At 39.2% G+C, this 21,192-nt stretch overlaps 1 protein-coding gene across 10 annotated transcripts in view; it reads left to right on the top strand.

The window, feature by feature from the left end:
• The window catches only part of dtnbb (dystrobrevin, beta b), a 32,326-nt gene that overhangs the window by 6,826 nt on the left and 4,308 nt on the right, over nt 1-21,192 (top strand). For 4 of the 10 annotated variants that reach the window (XM_044165798.1, XM_044165794.1, XM_044165792.1 and 1 more), the window contains 12 exons: nt 100-205; nt 699-865; nt 2,917-3,041; nt 9,682-9,756; nt 13,736-13,826; nt 15,436-15,524; nt 16,155-16,268; nt 18,099-18,195; nt 18,554-18,574; nt 20,274-20,433; nt 20,695-20,784; nt 21,040-21,093. In XM_044165798.1, coding sequence (XP_044021733.1) covers nt 100-205; nt 699-865; nt 2,917-3,041; nt 9,682-9,756; nt 13,736-13,826; nt 15,436-15,524; nt 16,155-16,268; nt 18,099-18,195; nt 18,554-18,574; nt 20,274-20,433; nt 20,695-20,784; nt 21,040-21,093 — 1,189 coding nt within the window. The remainder of the gene's footprint in view (nt 1-99; nt 206-698; nt 866-2,916; nt 3,042-9,681; nt 9,757-13,735; nt 13,827-15,435; nt 15,525-16,154; nt 16,269-18,098; nt 18,196-18,553; nt 18,575-20,273; nt 20,434-20,694; nt 20,785-21,039; nt 21,094-21,192) is intronic. The other 6 variants (XM_044165799.1, XM_044165797.1, XM_044165796.1 and 3 more) reach the window with 5 other exon arrangements.

Consider the following 21,192-nt stretch of genomic DNA (forward strand, 5'->3'; position numbering starts at 1 on the left):
CCCCATCCTCTTCTTCTTCTTCTGCTTCTCTATCTTCTCCTAAATCTCTAATCATTTACAAGTCTTGTTTAATGAATGTATGTGTGTGTTTGTATCTAGAAGAAGATCATGCTGAACACGTTTTTGGATGTGTTGATGGCAGACCCTCCCCCTCAATGCCTCGTATGGCTCCCGCTCATGCACCGACTCGCTAATGTTGAAAATGGTAAGATCTGGACTGTCAACTATTTATATGTATTTATGCATCCATATTGACATCAATGTTTGAAGATAAAAGTTCCAAATAGATTTTTTTCTAAATTTGAAACTACTGTACAGCAAAGGGGGGACTTCTGCAGGGATTGGGCCCCTCCTAAAGGTCACCAGATAAATCTGAGGGGTTGTGAGATGATTAATGAGAGAGGAAAGATGAAAAAAGTTCTCTTACACACATTTATTTTAATTTTTTGGACTTTTCTCTAATCTAATCTAAATCTTTTTTTTTGTGAAATAATGCATACTTTTTCCTCTTTGGGCCTTGGAACAGTTATTTAAATGAAACCACGTGAGAAGCTTAAAGAGGATGTCTCTTTTACAAAGCTGCTAACAACTCATAGACATCTGATACGTGACAAGGGGCCCACAACTAGATACTGTTTTTTGTAGCCAGGTAAAAATGTCTCTGACAGAAAATCCTGTCTTTGTTTTTCACCGCTCAGTCTTCCATCCGGTGGAATGTTCATATTGCCGGAGCGAAAGCATGATGGGTTTCCGGTATCGGTGCCAACAGTGCCATGGCTACCAGCTGTGTCAGAGCTGCTTCTGGCGTGGCCATGCCAATGGTCCCCATAGCAACCAGCACCAGATGAAGGAGCACTCATCTTGGGTAAGGCAAAGCCCTGATCACGCTCAATTTTGCATCATATTGTTTCCTTCTCTAAGCAATCCAAAAGTCAATAGAGTGTGGAATGATTTTACAGCAGAGCAGAATGGGGTATGTATGGGGTTTTACTCATTTTGGCAAATGAAATTGTATCGAGTGAATTTGCTGTGTTGCCGCATTCCCCCAAAGCTTGATCATTATGTTATAAATCGAAACAAGGAACGTCATAGGCGCTAGATCCCAAATCCAATCCCATCCTACTCAGTTTTTGCACTGATAAGAATGACGCCTCAGGACTTGAATAACATGCCTGAGTGCATGAAACACAAAACACTGTCTGTAATATAAAAAAAACATTTAAGACATTTATCACGAAGGTTAGGTGGATTAACTTTTCTGCATATTTTCCTACTTTTGTGACAAATTGGTGTAAATTGTATATCTTTGAAACACATGTGACGTTTGTTCACCACATTTCACTTGGTTTCCAAATGTGTTCAAAACCACCTGTAATGTTTGGTTTTGGCATTTGGCAGCATTTTCCATCTGTCACTATTCTGATTAGCCAGTATTACTGACCATTTCCCTTGCTGTGACAGAAAAAATGGCTGCTCATAAAAGCAAGACCATTGCTGTGTCTGCTGCTTAGCGCACTATACGTACTTTCTTTTCGTGTGTGTCCATTTTCTAGGGGTAAATTGTACTATATAAAGGCCTATAACACATTTCATTATAAGTAAACTCAGTGTGATTTACATTAAGCAGTTGTGACAGATCTCTGGTCATCAGGCAGGACAAAAGTAATTAACAGCACAATCTCAAAAATTCACACTATAGGATGAAAAATGTAGTCTCTGGTGCTCTACTGTTTTTTCTAAAAATTCCACAATGTAATATTTTGCTTTTGTTAGATTACAGCTGTGCGACACTACACCTATCAGTGATGATTCATACGTTTTTTAAAATCTCAATTTACCATTACATCAGACATGGCTTATTTCTACCATTTTGGACACAGCTCATGTGTAACAGCACACAATCTGGAATATACACTCAGTTGCCAGTTTGTTAGGTACACCTAGTTAAAACTAACCTTCATAAAAGTTATAATCAGTTTTTGTTTAAACTGTTTTAAAAAGGTGTTGACTCACCTTCAAATTATTTTAGAGGCTGCAGTTTGTGATAAACTGGCAACTGAGTGTAATTTTTGTGACATTACACTGAAGGGTAGTTTTTTGGGACTTTGTCTGGCTTTGTTGGGAAATGTTACGTTTTCATCACATTAAAAAGTTGGTTAAAATGTGAAGAGTACATACCAGTTTAAACATCTTACAACACTTAATTAGTTTGATAGCAACATTTATTTTTAAAGAGTGGGAAATTTTTATTTTTCATAATACCAGATGTCCATTCCAAGTTTCAGAGACTTTACTACCTTGCCTAGAATGAAATTCTGGGGAGTTTGGTCCTTTTTCTTTTTTTTTTTACACAACAACAGTGAGATTTGAGGACACTGAAATTGGTAATCAGTGACTGAAGATAATAAAATATATAAAAGTACAGTTACAGTATCATCTATCAAAAAACAATTTTATCAATATTGGTATGGTATGTATACACCACATTCATGTCATATCAGAGTTACCATAAACTCAGAGTTTTCTGAAAGTTTGGTGTATTCAACTTGGCACTCAATAAAAATGAAAGTTCCTGAAAGGTGTATTTTTAACCCTTACACAACAAACTCTGGGATCATAGAACTGTCTTCTTCAGTTGTCCATAAGACATGAACGCAGAATAATGGACTCATTGCATTGCAGTTTTGGGACTGTAGGACCACCACCAAAACTGCATGTTTAGTAGCAGATACAATCACTTTCTGAATATGCACTACTGCTGATCCACACTATTAACACAGTAGACAAACTGTTGACCTAGTATTACGAATTACTTCTGAAGTGCCTAAAAACTGTTTCTAATATTCCAACATGATGATAGCAGTGGATACAACACACAAGGTGACAGATACTTTGTTTGTCCTCCCGTCCTCACAGAAGTCACCGGCCAAAAAGCTGAGCCACGCAATCAGCAAATCTCTAGGCTGCGTCCCCATCGGAGAGCCACCACATCCTGTGTTCCCTGAGCAGGCTGAGAGACCACAGGAACTGACCCATACTGTGTAAGTGCCATTCCCAAAGCATTTGTTACCAATTTGTGTCATTAATGAGGGAAACCCAACTGAGTTGTTGATTAACAGCACAGCAAGGCCCGGTGTGCTCGTGATCTATAGTTTGTTCTTGTCATGTAACTGCCTCCATCTTTCCATTTCGCCATCACTACATGACAGAGTGCCATCTCGCTAAGATGTCAAGCCCATGACTATTTGCTAACGTGGAAATGGTGATATACTACGCAGGTTCAGCCGCTGCTGCTGTTAACAGCACAGTCGTCCTCATCAGTCTGTTGGCAATGAAACGGGGATGATGATATAAATTTCACTCTCCAGGCTTTGATGCTCGTGGAAGTCATGACAGGAAATGCATTATATTCTGCTGCTTACTTAAACCCTGCACACTCATTTACATTTTAGTTAAAAAATAGTACGATTTCCATTATCAATTCCACCACCGAGATACATCCACAGAAGTCTACATCGCTAAGGTCACTTCATATTTTTTCTCATCATTGTTACACCGAAACTCTGACGCTTTCTCTCCATCAAGACAAAATCTAATAATGTTTCCGATTTAAAAAAAGTGATTTATGATTTTGCTTGTTGTTGGCATTAATAGGATCACAGGAAATCGCTCAACTTTCTCATTTGAGCTTTCAACATTTCTCATGGCACATTTCATAACAAAATCCTGCTTCATATTCCAGTCACGACCATAAACCTAAGCTGTCTGTATATGCTTTTGCTGCTGGCAAGTGTCAGTGAGTAATTGATAGTGAGCTACATCATGGGGGAGAAACTAGCTCAGCGGATGCCAAGAAAAATAGACGCAACGTAAATACATCAACATGATTTCCTGTTTTACTGCCTGATAGACACAATCATCTCTGAATCAGTTCTCACATCCATGCTATGCCCACTGGCAGGAGGATTTTTCTGCATTGTGCCCAAACTTATGCATTTAAGATGAAGTTTACATTTACATAAATTTACAATTCATCACAACGTGGAGAATCAACTGTCGACCTGGATGTTTTCCTCCAAATGAGAGATGAGGCGATTGGATTAGACCGTGCGGTATAGGCTGTGTAGCATGAAATTACATCACACAAGTGGATTAATATTGATTAAAATATAATTTGTGGCTAAACTACTTTGGATTATGTCTCTCCAGTGCCCTCAGCAAGCAGTAATCCGTGTTGGGGTTTTTTGCGATGTTGATTATTTCAGATGATATATTGAGTTCTGTATATTTGGGGCTCTTGGTTATATTGGATTTTATAGCACAAAGGCCTTTTATTTCCTCAGAATGAATTTTCCATTAACTGAAGGGTCCTGTTTGAGTACCTTTTACTGTAAGAAGAGATTTTAGTTATTTGCAGTGGTGGAAAGTGACATCAACTCAACAAGTACATCAACTCAAGTACTGTATGTATGTGCAATTTTGAGTATTTCCACTTTATGCTACCCCTCTACATTTCAGATGGAAATATTGTACTTTTTACTCCACTGTATTCAGATATAGTTACTAGTTACTTTTCATATTAAGATTTTACATTAAAAAACATATGATAAGCTCATAAAATACATTGTATTGTTGAAGTGGTTCCAAACCTTTTTGTCTTGTGACCCCTTACAAAAACGCTGTGTCTAGTTTGGGCAGAGACATTTCTCCTTTAAACTTTCATTTAAATAACTCTTAGAAGCCCAAATAGGTCAAATTTATCCAATATTTTACAAAAAGCAAAGATTAGAGAAGTGTAAAAAAAAATGAATACAGATTGTGTGACAGAGTTGTTCTTAATCATCTCTCAGATTTATCTTGTGACTCTTAGGAGGGAGCCCAACCCCTAGTTTGGGAACTACGGAACTTAAACTTTATAAATAAAGTTTGGTAACTTCATATAAAGTAGTTAAAAGTAGCTCCACCTCAACCATCTACAACAGTAATATGCTGCTTACACATTGATTCACCAGTATAAATGAAGTATATAATAAAATGCCACTCACAGGTGCCATTTTTCTCCAGAAAAAGTACTTTTACTTTTGATAATTTAAGTACATTTTGCTGATAATACTTCTATACTTAAGTAGCATTTTGAATGCATATCTTTTGCTTATAATGGAGTAGTTTTAGATTGTTGTACTGGTACTTTTACTTGAGTAAAAGGTAAAATGGAAATTTTGGGCGGAGAAATTCCAGGAACTTTTTGTTGTTATGTTCTCCTTTAAGACTTTAATGGACAAAGTGCATTCTCATGTTTTCACAGATGGTATTTCAAGGTTGGTGGCACTGTCTGTGTATGTGTTCACTGACTTTTAGGATAATGGATGTGACTGTTGACCGCTGAGACTTGTTTGTATGTCTCTCTGTCTCTATTGTTATGTCTGACGGGAAGGTATTTACCAAAAGTCGTCATCTTTGATGATGGAAAAAATTTCTATTTTTGCTTCCAGAAGCATTTATGTTTTTATTTGTGCGTGGTGATGAAGTAGCGCCTCTCATCAGCCGTGCCATGAAAAGATGTTTTTTAAACCTGACAACCATTCAAAATATGCATTCATCAGGGACTGCTATTCTCAGTTTCGGTTCAGATTTAATGCTTCCATATTTAACTGTGCATGTCTTCGAACAGCTGAACAGATTTTATTGGCAAATCACATCCAAAGAAAATGCAATGAGTCTATTTTGTTCACACACAGGTGAAAATATCCAGATTTTATTTTTTATTAGTATCGCTCTCACATCTGCCTGTTCAATATGAAGCTACAACTTACTCGTTTAAAATATATTAAGGCTTAAAATTATGCATAATTAAGGACATGGCTGCTTTGAGTGACAGGTGGGTGCCCTCTCAGGTGGCTAGCTGCTAGGTGGTTCAGCAACCCGGCTTCATTCGGCCCACCTCAGCGCCACCTCTTTGCCCATTTTTGGATTAGCAAAATGTCAGGGACTGCCAAGATGGCGACGGCTCTTCAGAAAGCTAAGCTAAGCTAACTGGCTGCTGGCTGTAGTTTCATATTTAAAGGATAGATGTGAGAGTGGTATCAAACAAATCATCTAACTCAGCAAGAAAGCAAATGAGCATAATTCTCAAAATGTTGAACTATTCCTTTAAATTCAACATACCAATTGTAGAGCTTACTTCTGCACTCTTTGTAGCCATGAGCCATAAAGAAGAGCCGGCACTAATAGAATAATTCCCATTTGTTAACGGTCAATTTCCGAGGGTGAATACAGTAATTGTCTGCCTACCATTCCCATGTTGATTTCCCTGCTGGCTACAGAAATCTTCCCTCAAACTGGATAATAAGTCACAGGAAAACCTAGCCAAGCCTCCAATTTTATTCTACATTGACTTCATTTTATTGATGATACATAACAGAGAGAAATGTGCTGTTTGTACTCTAAAAGTAGTGCAGCTAGTTGCCAATCCTGATGAATGTTATCTGTGAAGAGGTGTTATTTCATGTTGTGAACCAGGAGACATTCATCAGCGTGGTCTCTCAGGTGTGTGTGTGTGTGTGTGTGTGTGAGACTGACGAAGCGCCTGTCAGTGAGTAATAATGGCAGAATCAGGGTAGAGCGTCAAGTTTGATCAAAACTCCCAAATCGAATGGACATGAGTCTCCCAGTTGTCCAATCCCTCGCATCGTCTTCAGACAAAGTGTAGCTATTCTGATACTTTTTTGAAATATTTACTGGCATCTGAAAGCAAAGACTAACAGCGAGCTGAGCTGTGAATTTTTCAGTGAGATTCTTGGGGATTTGTGTTTTGGAGAGGAGTTATAGGTTTGGGATGCACCGTCTGTCTCAGGAACTTTAAATCTATGATACAGCTTCTTACCTTCAGACTTAGCAGTGCTTCTGTCAAAAGACATTAAGTACCAAAATAGTCTAAGAGTCGAAAATAGGCATCTTACCGTACTGTGCATTAATGTGAAACACACACTATAGCGTCAAATCCTCAGTGCCATATTTAATATTTAACAACCAATTTTCCACTCTCTATATAATCCCCTAAAAACCCCTTAACATCTTTAAAATGCCTTCCTCTGTTTTACATCTTTTTTTGTTCTCCGGGTCAATGCAAATTCCATCAGTGTCATTAAAATGGAGAGAACAGGCATGTAATTCACTTTTCTTTGTGAGTGTGATTCATTTGGGTTTTTGTGGCCGAGGTAGTGTCAGCCTCCCGGAGAAATAGGAGCACCTTTGCCAGCAGAAGAGGATGCTTCATGTTTGCGTAGTATTTTTAGCCGGCTGAGGGCGATTGAAGGCAGCCATGCATCCATCTTCAGAAATAAGGTGAATGTGTGTGTATGAAGCTCCAGCAGACTTAATTTTCCCTGTACCCCTGCCAACTGCCAAGTACAAGGAAAGGGTGGTACATTGTCATTCACTGCACGCAGGTGCCACAAGGCTTAGCGCATTGCAGACTTTGATCTCTTAGTGCCTAAATGTTGTGTCAATTCACTCCCATTTGACCTTTGAGGCACCGGCTGAATGACTGGACTGTGCATCCTTAATAAACATTTCTTCAGTCAGTGAACTGCAGGGATACAGATGTGAATGAGTTAGGATGTCTGTTAGAATTCATCTAAATTCTTAAAGGAAAATGAAATACTTCTAATGTCAAGCTTTTACATAAGAAGAAGCTCTTTTTATTGCGCCCCACTGTTACACAGGAGTTATATTGGTATACTCAAAAAGGACCGATGATTATTTATAGAAGAATAGCTGTGAAAAGCTTTGACTTATGTAACTCGCTAAAGGTGAGAGGAAGCGTTAAGATATGTAAATTAAATTATAGTATAGAATGTAGAGGCCAGCTTGTTACAAGTTTTTCTCCTGAAGCGACGAAAGTAGATTTGTGCTTTTTTTAGAGGTTACAGTTGAGGTATTTTGAGCAAATGGCATTTCCCTAATTTTCCCAGTGTGTATTCATGTGTTAGAGAGAGGTGAAAATACAGAGTTAGAGCAGAGAGCTTCAGACAGGAGAGAGAGAGTGTGTGTATGAGAGAGAGAGAGAGAGAGAGAGAGAGAGAGAGAGAGAGAAATCTACATCGTCATAAAGTCATGTGACCGCCGAGTTTCCTTGGAGACAGCAGCAGTGTAGTACATTGAGATGCTCGACTGCTCAGTTGAGGGCAGATTAGGCATCTGGCAACAGCAGCAGTTGGATGTATTTTACCAGCCAGACAGGTGCTTTCTCTCCTCACAGAGGTAAGTGTGATGCCTCGTGTCTCCTCTTCCATCTGGAGCTCACCTTCAGAGTGGATTACTGTCACATAGTGAGCGTTAAATGAAGGTAAACATTTTTCACATTTTTCAACATGATTCTACTTTACTCTGTCTGTGAAGGAGACTAGAAGGCAGCATGTGCAGGTTCGCGTAGTGACAGTTGCTTTTTCCTTTTCCTGTTATTATTTTATTGCGTGAATCATAAGAATTTGCAGGATTGTGTTTGTGTAAATGGCCTTAGAAACTAAATATGAGGACTGATGAACTCATGTAGGACCGTCCATGGTTTTCTTTTGAATCTGTTATGCTAGTCCTCAGGGAAATTCAAATGTATGAACTAATAAATAATTGCATTGTGTCTTTAAAAAGAACATGCTGAACCCCCATGAGCATCCACATTAATGCAGGGAATATGTACTTTGTTTTGTGAACAAATTATTTGAATACAATTAGGGATCCAAAAATTATGCATTTTCTCTTGCTCTTATTTCTTTGTTTTTAGTAGCACAATAATACACAGAAAAGAAGACTATGTATGCTGTTGAGGCACTTTGTGGCACTGTAGCAGGAAAGGGCTTTCAGTGCCTCATGCTGATAACAGTATTCTGCACAATGTGGATATAAATAGTTTGATTTTGGCCAAAAATGCTTATTGGACAAATAACCATAATAGGACACAATGCTGTTCAGTGCTTTGCCTTTTATGTCATAATGAGTGCTTTAAAAAAAACAATAGAATCAACAAACTACAGAGAGATACTAGGTGCAGATTGAGGAGATGCAACTACAGAGACATGGAAATCGAGTGCTGTCGTAAGTGGCTGCTATTTGCTGTGCTGGGTGAAGTGGGAAGCTCAGAGCACCTGAGATGTGCAGAGTGATATTTTGATCAGTTAATGAGACTCTGTGGTCCGGGGGTTTGGGCTCCGATGAGCTCACCGGTGCCACTGATTCAGCCACCAGATGGACCCCATTGCTTTGTTTGTTCCCACAAATTACCTCCCACAATGTCACCTTTCCTAGTTTTTCACAGACTTCCAGTTTAATTAGATTTCTTGTCTGCTGTTGTTGCTCTTGCTCATGTTAATTAGATTTAAGCTAATTACCCTAAAAACATTTAAATTGCTGTTCCCGGAAAAAGTCGCTTATTAGTATTTCGCTACAATTTTAACTTAACTCGAGTACAACATGTTGCCTATTTTGTACACCACGGTCAGTAGCTTATAATGAGCCCCCCTGCTTCCCCTCTTACCCTCTTTTGTACAGTTGGATTAAATTGAAGTCAGGATCGCTGATTCATGATTACTAATAAAATGCAAATGCCCTCTACTCCATTCCCCGGTGACAAGCACCACAGGCCTCTGCAGTGTAGCATTAAAGACCTCTAATCTTGTCTTTTAGTCAGCCGAAACCAGTGGCCAACAACATGAACGACACAATGCTCATGTCCTCTGGGACACCTACTCCTACCAAAAGGTAAGCACCCCCAGGCATAATGCACAATGTCTTTTTGAAGATATTATTCTGATGATTCCACAGAATTAGCTTCACTTTTGTGATTATTACGTCTAATGTATTCTTTAAAGATGACAAAATGTCACTTTTAATCACACAGAATTCACTCTGTGCTCAGAATAGGTGACAGATTCTCTCTCATCAGTGGAAGAATAGCGCGGCAAATCAGACTACAGATGTTATTTTTTTCCCTCACACTTGACACACATTTTTTGCTTCTGAGCAGCATGCCCTTGTGAGTGTATTTTTAGAGAAAAATTAGTTACGCTGTCATGAAGAATATGCGAGCACTCCTACTTAAAGGGTTGATTTGACAAATACATTATGATAGAATTGGAGCCTTATCATGTAAGCAGATAGCAAGCAAGGGTCCCGTGAAAGCAGCCTAATTGTCCTTTCATTTCAGCCCCTCTCAGTTAAAGGCCATATCTATTATTATTTACTCGCAATGGTAATGAGCCATTGTGGTTATGAATTCAGTAATGGAGAGCACTCCGATGTGGCTGTACTCTGTCGTGCAGGTCTGTGCTGGGTGAATTTTCCTTTTATATACAGTATCTGTCTATCACACCTTTCCAGCAATTTGTGTTTGCAAGATGGGACTGCTTAGGGACTCAGGATTTCCCACGGCTCATTAGAAGGGAAGAGACGTCACTGTCTGGTGTACAGAAAGAATAGAGGTGTGTATGTGTCTCTGTTTAAGATCAGGTGTTTGATTGAAATCCAGACAAAGACTTTGGTAGAGAATTCAGGAAGAGCCACTTGTGCTATTCTGGGCCAGGTTATCATACAGTGCTACACCAAGGACCCAGGCAACTGAAGGGCAGTATGCACACTGCAAAAAATGTCCATCACATCAAGACTGAACCTTAAAATGTGTTTTTTTATCATAAAAATCTGCCAAAGGATTAAGGTCATGCTGACATTCCCTTACTTCTCTCTAGAAACTGATGTTACATTTTGAACAAAGAGTAATTATCTAACCTTGCTGGAAGATTTCCTATCTGTGTTTAGAAAATGAGATGCTGGCAATCAATACTAGATTAAGTTTCTTGCAGAGATCGAACATTTTGTGCAGTGCAGTCTTGTCTCCGAGGGGTGACAATATCAAGATCAGCGCAGGTTTGTGAGAAGCTGACAAGATAGGGACACCCAAGGCTGTAAACGATGCCTTGCATCCAGACCTGCAGAGGTCAGTGGAAGACATCACGTTTTGCAGCATGTACAAGAGCAAGGCGACGCTCTCCTGAGTTTTGTTTCACTGTGGCAGTAATGAAGAAGCCTGATAACCTTTGTCTTGACATTTTGCTCTGTGAGTCAGAGCTGCTTTGGGAAGATGTCATGCACTGAGCATGCTGTTGCCTTGGGGAGGGGGGGCATAGCAACTACAAAGCTGCCATATTTAGGGTAGAAATTGCGCATTAAGCCACCATGACGCTTCCAAAATAGGTTGTGTTGAGAGTCAGTGTGGATACCGGTAGATAAGGTGTTGAATGAGGAGGGAAAGAACGGGCTTCAGTTAGGTTTGGGAGAACAGGAAGGCCAGTTCCTACCAGCCTCTCACTGTGTCACATTTGGTTTGTAAATATTAATCTATTGTTATAAGCCTGCCTGCTTTCACATGAAGGGCCTATGAGTCAAAGATGCTACTGCTGAATAATGCAAAGCTCCTTGTGGCTCTGCCTCAGTTCAAGAGCCCCAAACCGAAAAGCAGCACCAGTGCTGTCCTTGTTTGTCAACCCTTTCAGATTCTACTTTTTGCCAGAGAAAAAATACAAAACACATTCATAACTGTGTATCAGTGCAGAGTTGAATGCACTTTGTGTGGAAAATTGTGCATGTTGTGCTTCCAGCCTCCATCACAGTCTGCTCTCTGATACTGTCTGCTCTGCTGACATGGCATCTGCTCCCTCCCCCCTCGCTCTCTCACAGACAATCGCTCACCAATAGCAGGTCCTCCAAGGGCGAACTGCAATTTATTACCTGTTAGTCATGCAGAACCACGGCGGCATAAGATTAAAAAAAAATTTAAAAGAAGAAAATTCTTGATGAGTTTTAATTCAGAGTTAACTGCAAATTGACCAAATGTGAGTCAGTGTGGAAACACAGCTGGTGCGGGAGCAGTTTGTGTTTCTATCTGGAGGTGTCATTATGTAAGACTTATGAACTCCTAATATTTTATTGAGTGACATATGCTTAAAATAAAAGTTTAGATTAAAACATTGAATGATTACCTGGTGTATCATCTGGTGAGTAAACTAACAAAGTTTTGTTTTACACGTGTGAAGAGTTTTTTCTGACATATTGCATAACTGTGAAGTTCTTGTATTGCATTGAAAGTTGCATTGAAAAATGCACTCTGTGTGGAAAATTGCTAATGTTGTGAGATTATCTCTTCTTGTCAATAAGAAAGGCCATCCAACTTTGCAATACAGAAATAAAGAAATTAGATATATTATATATCAATTTCAGAAAAAAATCTTGTTATTAATATCATGATATTGTTTCCAACCATATTGCCCTGTCCTATTAATAAGTAAACATGCTGCAGGGCCTATCAGGAACAAGATACATCATCCCTCCAGATGTTCAACAAATCTGTGGCCTCTTAAAATTTTGACCTTTAGTTATAGTACCATCAGGCAAATCAGAACACAGTTTTTAAAAAGCATGATCTCCATGTTTCTAACCAAAATAGGACCAGTGGTGTCTGAGATATTGTGTTTGAGTAAAAAATGCCGGTATCTATCTTCAAATGTGTTATAAAAATAAAAGTTGCCTGGGAAAGATGCCAGTTCAGGAGGGCTTGAAGGCAGTTCATGCATCTCTGTCCAAAACCTGGCACAGACCATGAAGCAGAGGCAGGAGCAGCTTCTATACTGATATAGAAGATATAGATACAGCCTGAAGAGCCAGACATGCAATCCAGCTCCAAAAGACCTTGTAGGGTCACAGCATTTCCTGAGCCAACCCGAGCGGCTCCCTGGTGTGCGTTAATGTATTACTTCTTAATCTTACAAGAAACCTCAGGCTCTGTCCATGCTTTAGCCTGTGGATGAGACTGTAAATTATTTAGAAAGTGTCCCATTTAACAAGACATTTCTTGACATTTCCCTCAAAACAAGTGCTTTGACATGTTGGTGGAGTGATTTCACTATTTCTTAGTCCAAACCAACTGAATGTTTTTTGGAGTCAGGTGACACTATCTTGAAACAAGTCAAATGATCCGCAGAGTATTTTAAGATATCATCACTGGGCTAAGAAAACCCTTGAAACAAGCGAGGTAGGAGCTGGAGCAGCTAAAATGATCTCATCACACTGACAGCTTTTTATCTGCTTTGAGAAAGATAAGATTTTAATACAAATGCTGATTAAAAGGCTGGTTTGCAGTGTGTTTTGGGCCTGGGGAGTCAAAGCTGCAGGGACTGTGGTTGTTGATCCAGCAGGTTTGAAGCCAGATTGGGTTTAATGGTCTTAATCATGGCTCACTCTCCAGCTCTCCTTTACTCTTCATTGCAGACTTCCTTCCGAGAAGGAACAACATATGTCCTGTCATCTGTCCACGCCATATGCCACGCCCATGATCATTTAAAGTCTCATGCCTTATTTGACATTTCCAGTCAGTGATGAAATGGGCAGAATGGGCATTGGCACAGTCACAAATGCATTTGGCATGCTGCATTCTCTCTTATTCATCTCAGTTCACTATTATGACCAATTATCTCAGACTGTCTATCAACACTGGAGTCAAAGCCAAGTGTCATATATGAAGGTCACCTCAATTAAACTTTTTTATTTTCATGCAAATTGTTTTGCATAATCACTTTGACTTTACAAACGTTCCCTTCTACTTACAGTACATAAGAGCTTTTCACATTAGAGGCAGTGTTGCTGCATATGTGTGTATGTGATGTATTTCTCTGTCTCTGACTTTGGGCAGTGTCTTGGAGAGTCCCAGCCGGCTAGATGAAGAGCACCGCCTCATCGCTCGCTACGCTGCCCGTCTGGCAGCCGAGGCGGGCAACTCCACAGTGAGTGTCTCGCAGGACGCTCCGTGGTGGGCTTCAGTCAACCTGCATTTCACATTTAATGCTTTGACAAGTTATTGTTAGATACTTCATTGTGGCCAGAGAACTTAAATGTTGAAGCTGCAGTGTAAAGACTACTCGCTCTTACAAGTCAGACAGTGAAAGGTGCACTTATTTTCCAGCAGTTTTTGATACGTTTTCTTTAAACATGATGAAATAAGAAACACTTGTCATCTGCTTTAAAGTAACGGTTAACATTTCGGTCCTAGCTGATTTGGCAACGTGGTACCACTAACAATATAAACTACTATACTAAAATTAGGTTTGATTTCATAAAAATCTTAAGGATTATAACTTTAAAGCCCTTGAAAACGTGGCTTCAAATCTTAAGTATTTCTCCATAACAATAAATATTGATGACTAAATAAGCACCATCATTTGTGATTGACAGTGACCAGACAACCCACCAACTGTTATAGAGTTGCGTAGTGGTAGGAGCTATTTTGGGTGCCCCTGGTTCCAGAAGTAAAAGTCTCATTAATTTTTCCCATAGACAATGTTACGTGACTCACAGTTGGAGATCTCCTACAGCTTGGATCAGCATGAAACGCAGTTAAATCATTGGTCCAAAATATTAACAACTGCGTTAGAAAATATGTGGTATTTTGATAAAAAGTAGAAGGTACTGAACAAGCTTGTGTACATAAAGCTTTCGGGGTAGATTAATTACGACTCCCAAGGTCCATTTCAGCAAGAAATCCAATTAAGCTTAAAATTCTGTCACATGCATGCCGCTAACGGCAGGTGAAAGCTAAAGTGTGGTGGTGGTGTTGAGAAAACTAATTTTATAATCTGCATCTTAAATCAAATAACAACTTTGGGTGGAATAAGCAACTATGGTGCCGCATTTTGTTAACTGTGACAAAGAAGCGTTTTGAATTCGCTATTGCTCTGATTTGCACCTCTGACTGGATTCTTCCCCATGGAAATGGCAGCTGAGGCTCATGGGTATTGTAGTATTTAGAGCTGTCCGCCTTGTCAAATGATAATTGAAACTGGTGGTCATAATGGTACCTATATGATCGTTTTATTATCTGGGAGAGTCCCATGTTTGTATGTTCAGCAACACTGAAAATATTGTTGAAAGAAAACATTTAAATGGGTATACAGAACGGAGAAAAACACTTCCAGAAGCAGCAGCCCCTCCCACTTCTAAAGTCTATTAGATTCTTATTCAAATGTTGCTAAATCCTGATTGGTGCATGGAAGTATGTGACATCACTTTTTTCTAACTGAGCCTCGCCCATTTCAAACCAGTGAGAAAAGCACAGAAAAAAAGAGATTTAAAAATCTCCCATGTGAAATAACCAAAACTGTTCTAAATTTTCTAAGGCAGAAAATGTTCATGTAGGGTTACTTTGGGTTTATTTGGATTTGTACTTTGCAGTTTGACTTTTATATTGAGGGATAGCAAAGGAAAGCGGTGGTGAGCTGAAATGGCTCCCTGTTTATGCAGAAACATAATAAGTCTCCAGCAGAGAATCAGAGTTGGTGTTTGACTTTTGTTCTCCCACCATTGTTAATGCTATTCTATGATAATTTTGTTTTTCAGCAACAATGTCCTCCATCAGATCTGGGTTTCAACTTCGATGCCAATAAGCAACAGAGACAGCTGATTGCAGAGCTGGAGAACAAAAACAGGTAAACAAATCAGTATTTTTTTCTGATTGGTTGACTCGCTGGTTGGCAGTGGTGTAAAGTAACAAAGTACTATTATTTTAATTAACTCAAGTACTGTACTTAAATATAGTTTCTAGGTACTTATTTATTTATTAATAGAGAATAGTTTGACATTTTGGGAGATACGCTTATTTGCTTTCTTGCTGAGAGTTAGATGAGAAGATTGATACCACTCTCACATCTGTCCAGTAAATATATGGCTACAGCGAGCAGTGGATTAGCTTAGCTTAGCATAAAGACTGGAAACAAGGGGAAACAGCTAGCCTGGTTCTGTCCAAAGGTAACAAAATCCACCTACCAGCACATCTAAAACTCATTTAAAGTGTTATATCTTCTTTGTTTAATCCGAACAAAAGCATAGAAACAACAAGTTGTGGTTTTATGGGGGGTTATGTGCCAGTAAATTCCTGATCACTGAGGTTGCCGGGCAACCAGTGGAGTGGAGACTAACACTAAAAAAAAAGTAAAGAAGCATATTTCCCAAGATTTTTAGTTATATTTTTTTACATTGTTGTATAACAACTTCAGTAAACAATCTCAGTATCTCTTCCATGACTGCTGTTTAGTTAACTGACTGACTAACTTATTCAGGGAGATCCTCCAGGAGATCCAGAGGCTGCGTTTGGAGCATGAGCAGGCCTCTCAGCCGACCCCAGAAAAAGCCCAGCAGAACCCCACACTTCTGACTGAACTGAGGCTCCTCAGGTATCATCCCTGCTACCACCACCACACCTCTTAAAAGAGCATCTTCTTTCCAACAAGAGAAAGAAAGAGCCATATATTAAGGAATATATTTATATTTATGTAGGCTTCTTCAAGTAGAAATAATGCCTTGCTAATTCAGGAGAGTGTTTTTGAATTAGCTTCACCAGCAGCAGCACAGGCATTTGTCATGCAGGCAGGATGCTGAGACCCTTGGGTTCAGTTCTTGGAAGACTCACCTGAGAAGACACATTAAAGCACTTGTTGCCCTGAATGACTCCTTGCTTGTCTGGTCTGGCTTAAATAATGAATCAGCAGTAAGGTTTATGGTCAACAGCAGTGACAATGACTTAAATGTTATATTAATTTAATGTTTTATAACATAAAATATTTCAATTCTGGTTAATTATATACAGTTATAGCAGAACTAGAGATGAATTTGAATTATACTGTTTCAGTTTCACCACCTAGGAATCTATCATTATACAGGATGTATTTAAAAAACATAGTAATTAAACTGTAAAATAATTGGTTTATATCACTGAAGAATACATTTATTCCACTTATTATTTCTCCCAGTGTAATTCAAACATGTCTAGAAGTATAGTATTTTTTAGCTCACTGAGCCTGTTTGTGAGTCAGATTTTAGACCAGGATATTATCAACTAGTAATATTTCATCACAGACTGCACTGTGTTTGGAGCCTGGCTGGATGGCTCTGATATTGTCTTTATTCCACCCGCGGATACAGAACAGAGCAGAGGTGTTTACAGTCTGCAGATATTTGTGAGTATTGGACAGGAGGACACCAAACAGACAAATGTTCTTTGAGGCTTTTTCAAAATGCAGTAACACATTGTGAACACCAGAGGGAGATAAATAAGTCAGAATCCTCATCTGAAGCAGATGGCCAGATACTGTAACCCCTTAACAAGGGTTTCAAACTCAAATTACCTGGGGGCCACAATGTCCTTGTGGATTGATCCTGGAGAATAGCAGCTTGAGTAATAATCGCAATAAATGAATAAATATTCAATTGTACACCTTCCTTGAAACTCTCAGTGCTCCAGATCAACATTTTTGGTTCATAAAGAGACATTTTGGTGTTTGGTTGGTCACAAGTTTAAGTATTTATGTAATAAATGTGGAAAAATACCCATTTCTATGCTGCTATATTATAGCCTTGCTAAAAAAAAAAGTAAGTCATAACTGTAAAATAACTGGAGACTTTGGAGTCATTTGTGGGTCGAATTCAACAGTAGATGAAACGCATTGGGGTCTTTATAGAATTGTCTCATGGGCCAGATCTGGCCCCCCAGCTGGTAGTTTGAGACCCCTGCTTTAGGATGACCAAGTGTGAAGTAAATGTCACTTTTTTCAGTGCTGAGGGAACCAATGACAGCTTAATAATGAAATAAAATACTAGAGAAATATTTTTGTACTAGACCAGAGCAACAGGAGCTTAATACAGTGCAGTGGCATGATGCAAATAATGGAAATGCCATATGACTACATACATTCAACAAGCAGTAGATGTGTGCCTGCAACTGATCCTTGAATTATTGGGCCCTAAAGTAAATCTGCTTCACAAATAAAAAAGTAACTCCCTCACACATCTGTACAGACATCTGGAAGAAAATCTACAGGAAGTACATGTATTTGTGAAATAATGTGCAAACATGTATCATAAGGCACGTTGCTTTGTTAAAGTACAAAAATTCTTTGTGAACACTATTATATCTACATGTGCATTGTGTCTTATTACTGTCAGATCCAAGTAGCACTTCCTCCCTTCTTTTGCAATGTATCCCCAAACTCTTCCTTCTGCTGCAGACACAGGAAGGACGAGCTGGAGAGGCGCATGTCAGCCCTCCAGGAGAGCAGACGGGAGCTGATGGTGCAGCTGGAGGGACTCATGAGGCTGCTAAAGGTAAGATGATGAAAAAGACCTCTGAATCAGTATGAATATCCTATCATGGTGCATAAAACACTAACCCATTGTCCTAAATCTGCATTCAAAATGCATTTAGCATTATATAGGTTTTGTCAGTGTTAATCTAGTTTACATGATTCAGTTTTTAAATCATGGTGGCATGTTTGATGAAATGAAATGTTGGCATGTTTGATTCTGTAAAACCAAGACATTGCAGCGATCTTAAGTTTTGTTAATGTGCTGTATGGTACATGCAGAAAATCCCTTCCTTCTTCTTCTTCTTCTTCCGCTGCTTTAATTATGTTGCTCTCACTCTTCTTGCTCTCTCTCACTGCTTACCTTTGCTGGCTGATAGGATGAGGAGCAGAAGCAGGCTGTAAGTTGCCCTTAATTCAGTTTGCAAGGCTCAATACCTGGCTCTAGTCTCAGCACTTAGTTTAATGCTACTATACTCCCCCCTTCGCACAGATGTGATTGAAGGAAGTTTTTATAATAGATTTTAAGAAGGATGCTAGGAAAGATAATTCCACTATCAAACTGAGTTACACTAATCTAGTCCTACTCCACTACTTCCTTGCTAGCACCATTGGAGAGCTAAAACTATAGACTGCGACACATTCTTTATAATCAGTTTTCTCAGGTCCTTGGTCCAAAAAAGTTCAGAGAACTGTATTTTTCTTAGCCCAAATGTCAGGGACCTGTTCCTTTCATCGGCGCTAACAACCTCCCTTCTAATGTGACTGCAGTCTGGCCGGCCATCTGCTGCCTGGCTTTGAGCCATCGACCTGGGCCTGCACCAGTCCCAGAGACACACAGTGATCCTTTCTCTGTGAGATATATCTCTCATCTCAGCAAAGGCCAGCCCAGTCGCTCACCCACACATGGTTCTCATTACCCCCTCAATGCAGTAAAGGTGCACTGTAGATACACAGAGTATAGCCAGCCGAATAGGATTTCCAGAGAGTTTTCTTGCCTTTAAACCGTTGTTTTTGTTTGTTCTCCCTATAAGGATTAAGTTCTTTTGGTCACATCTGTGTCTGTGTTTGTTTTAATAAAAGTCATCTTTAGAAGCAAAAAGGTCATCTCTCCCCAAAGCTGCAGTCTGTGATTGCAATACGGCATCTTCCATTGAAATGCAATTGATCCAGAAGTGGTTTTGTTGATGGAGAGATTAATTGGATTTAAGTTTTTTTTCTCTCTATCAGAAGCCCAGATTCACTAAAAAGGCTTGCACATGGAAGACTATCCAGTATGTCATAAAAATAACAAAATATGCCATGTTATTTGCTAACTATGCACCAGCAAAAAGATGCCTAGTAATACTGGTCAGCGAGTCTTTTTGCACCTGTCGTGGTCAAACACATAAAAATATTGTATGTATCTCATTCTTTTAATGATGTAGTGTTTATTTGCTGATGCAAATCCAGATTGTGACCAACTTTCCCAAAGGCATATTGTCTTATGTATTATGGGATGACTAAACTTGAGTTTAAAGGAATAGTTTGACATTTGGGGAAATATACTTTCTTGCCAAGAGTTAGATGAGAAGATTCATGCCACTCTCATGTCTGTATGGTAAATATGAAGCTACCCCCAGCAGTCAGTTAGCATAGCTTAGCATAAAGACTGGAAACAGGGGGAAACAGCTAGTCTGGCTTCATCCAAAGGTAACAAAATCTGCATACTAGCACCTCTGAACTCACTAATTTTCATGTTAATCCGTACAAAAACAAAAGTGTAAAAACAACAAGTTGTGGTTCCGTATAGTCATGAGAGTGGTATTGATCTTCTCATCTAACAAAAGCAAAGAAAGCAATTAAGCGTATTTCCCAAAATGTCGAACTATTACTTTAACATCTGTTTCAAGACTAACCGAGGTGAAACAAATCTGTATTGTGAGCTGACAAATTAAACAGGTTAACAACAAAAAACAAGCAAAAGAACAAAACCTTTTCCATTTTCATCTACATGTTTAAGTCTTTGAGGGAAACATATTATACAGCATATGCCAAATTCTAAAGGTTAAGTTTTTTGCTGATGATACTGTAACTATCATGGGTGTTTTTATGTTGCAGTCCCAGTCTGGAGGCTCCCCTCATTCTTCCCCCAGTCACGGTGCGGGCTGCTCCATGCCCATGCCCATACGCTCGACCTCGGCTGGGTCAACCCCAACTCACACACCACAGGACTGCCTGGCCGGGGTGGGAGGGGACGTGCTTGAGGCCTTTGCTCAGGGTGAGTGTGCACCAACATCTGACACAAAGAGCATTCTGAATACCTCATTCAGAAAAGTAACATTTTTGAATAGCAATCAGTGAACATAAGGTTACATTTTAAAATCCAAACCTTTAAATGATACTTCCCATGTTCAGTCATTCTACCACCAGGATATGCTCTTCAACTGCCTTTGCCAATTTAAACTTTCACATGATTACAATGTAAGACTAGAAACTGCATGTGTTTTTAATTTGATTTGAAAATGTCTCTGTTTTCTAGGTGTACCTAGAAATCTTCGGAATGATCTGTTAGTTGCTGCTGACTCAATCACAAACACCATGTCATCACTGGTGAAAGAGCTCCACTCAGGTTAGTCTATACCACAAGTTTCATGGTTTGAGTCTGTTTTATCATCTGGATTATGATCTTTTTAAGACTGTTTTGTTTCCTGAGTTTGAGTCTTTATTAAGGAATTAAACATGTCATTACTGAGTTCTCTACAACAGATACCTTTCTGCATTTTTGTCATTCTTATGCCTGCTTCTGATATGTTTCCCTCTATAGTTTTACATTTACATTGTAATAAAAAAATTGTCACTGAAATCTGTGGTTTTATTTTTAAAGTAGATGATGGGGGACTGGAAGAGGAGACCAACATGAGGAACGGTGGGGACAGAGGTAAATCTAAGTACATGCTAATAGTTTCCTAGTTTAATCTTTCAGACCAGTCATATTATTTAGAGTATGCCACTCAAAAACAGAATGCAGAAATATTTC

This window comes from Siniperca chuatsi, linkage group LG15 (genome assembly GCF_020085105.1).
Source record: "Siniperca chuatsi isolate FFG_IHB_CAS linkage group LG15, ASM2008510v1, whole genome shotgun sequence".
Taxonomy (NCBI): Eukaryota; Metazoa; Chordata; class Actinopteri; order Centrarchiformes; family Sinipercidae; genus Siniperca; species Siniperca chuatsi.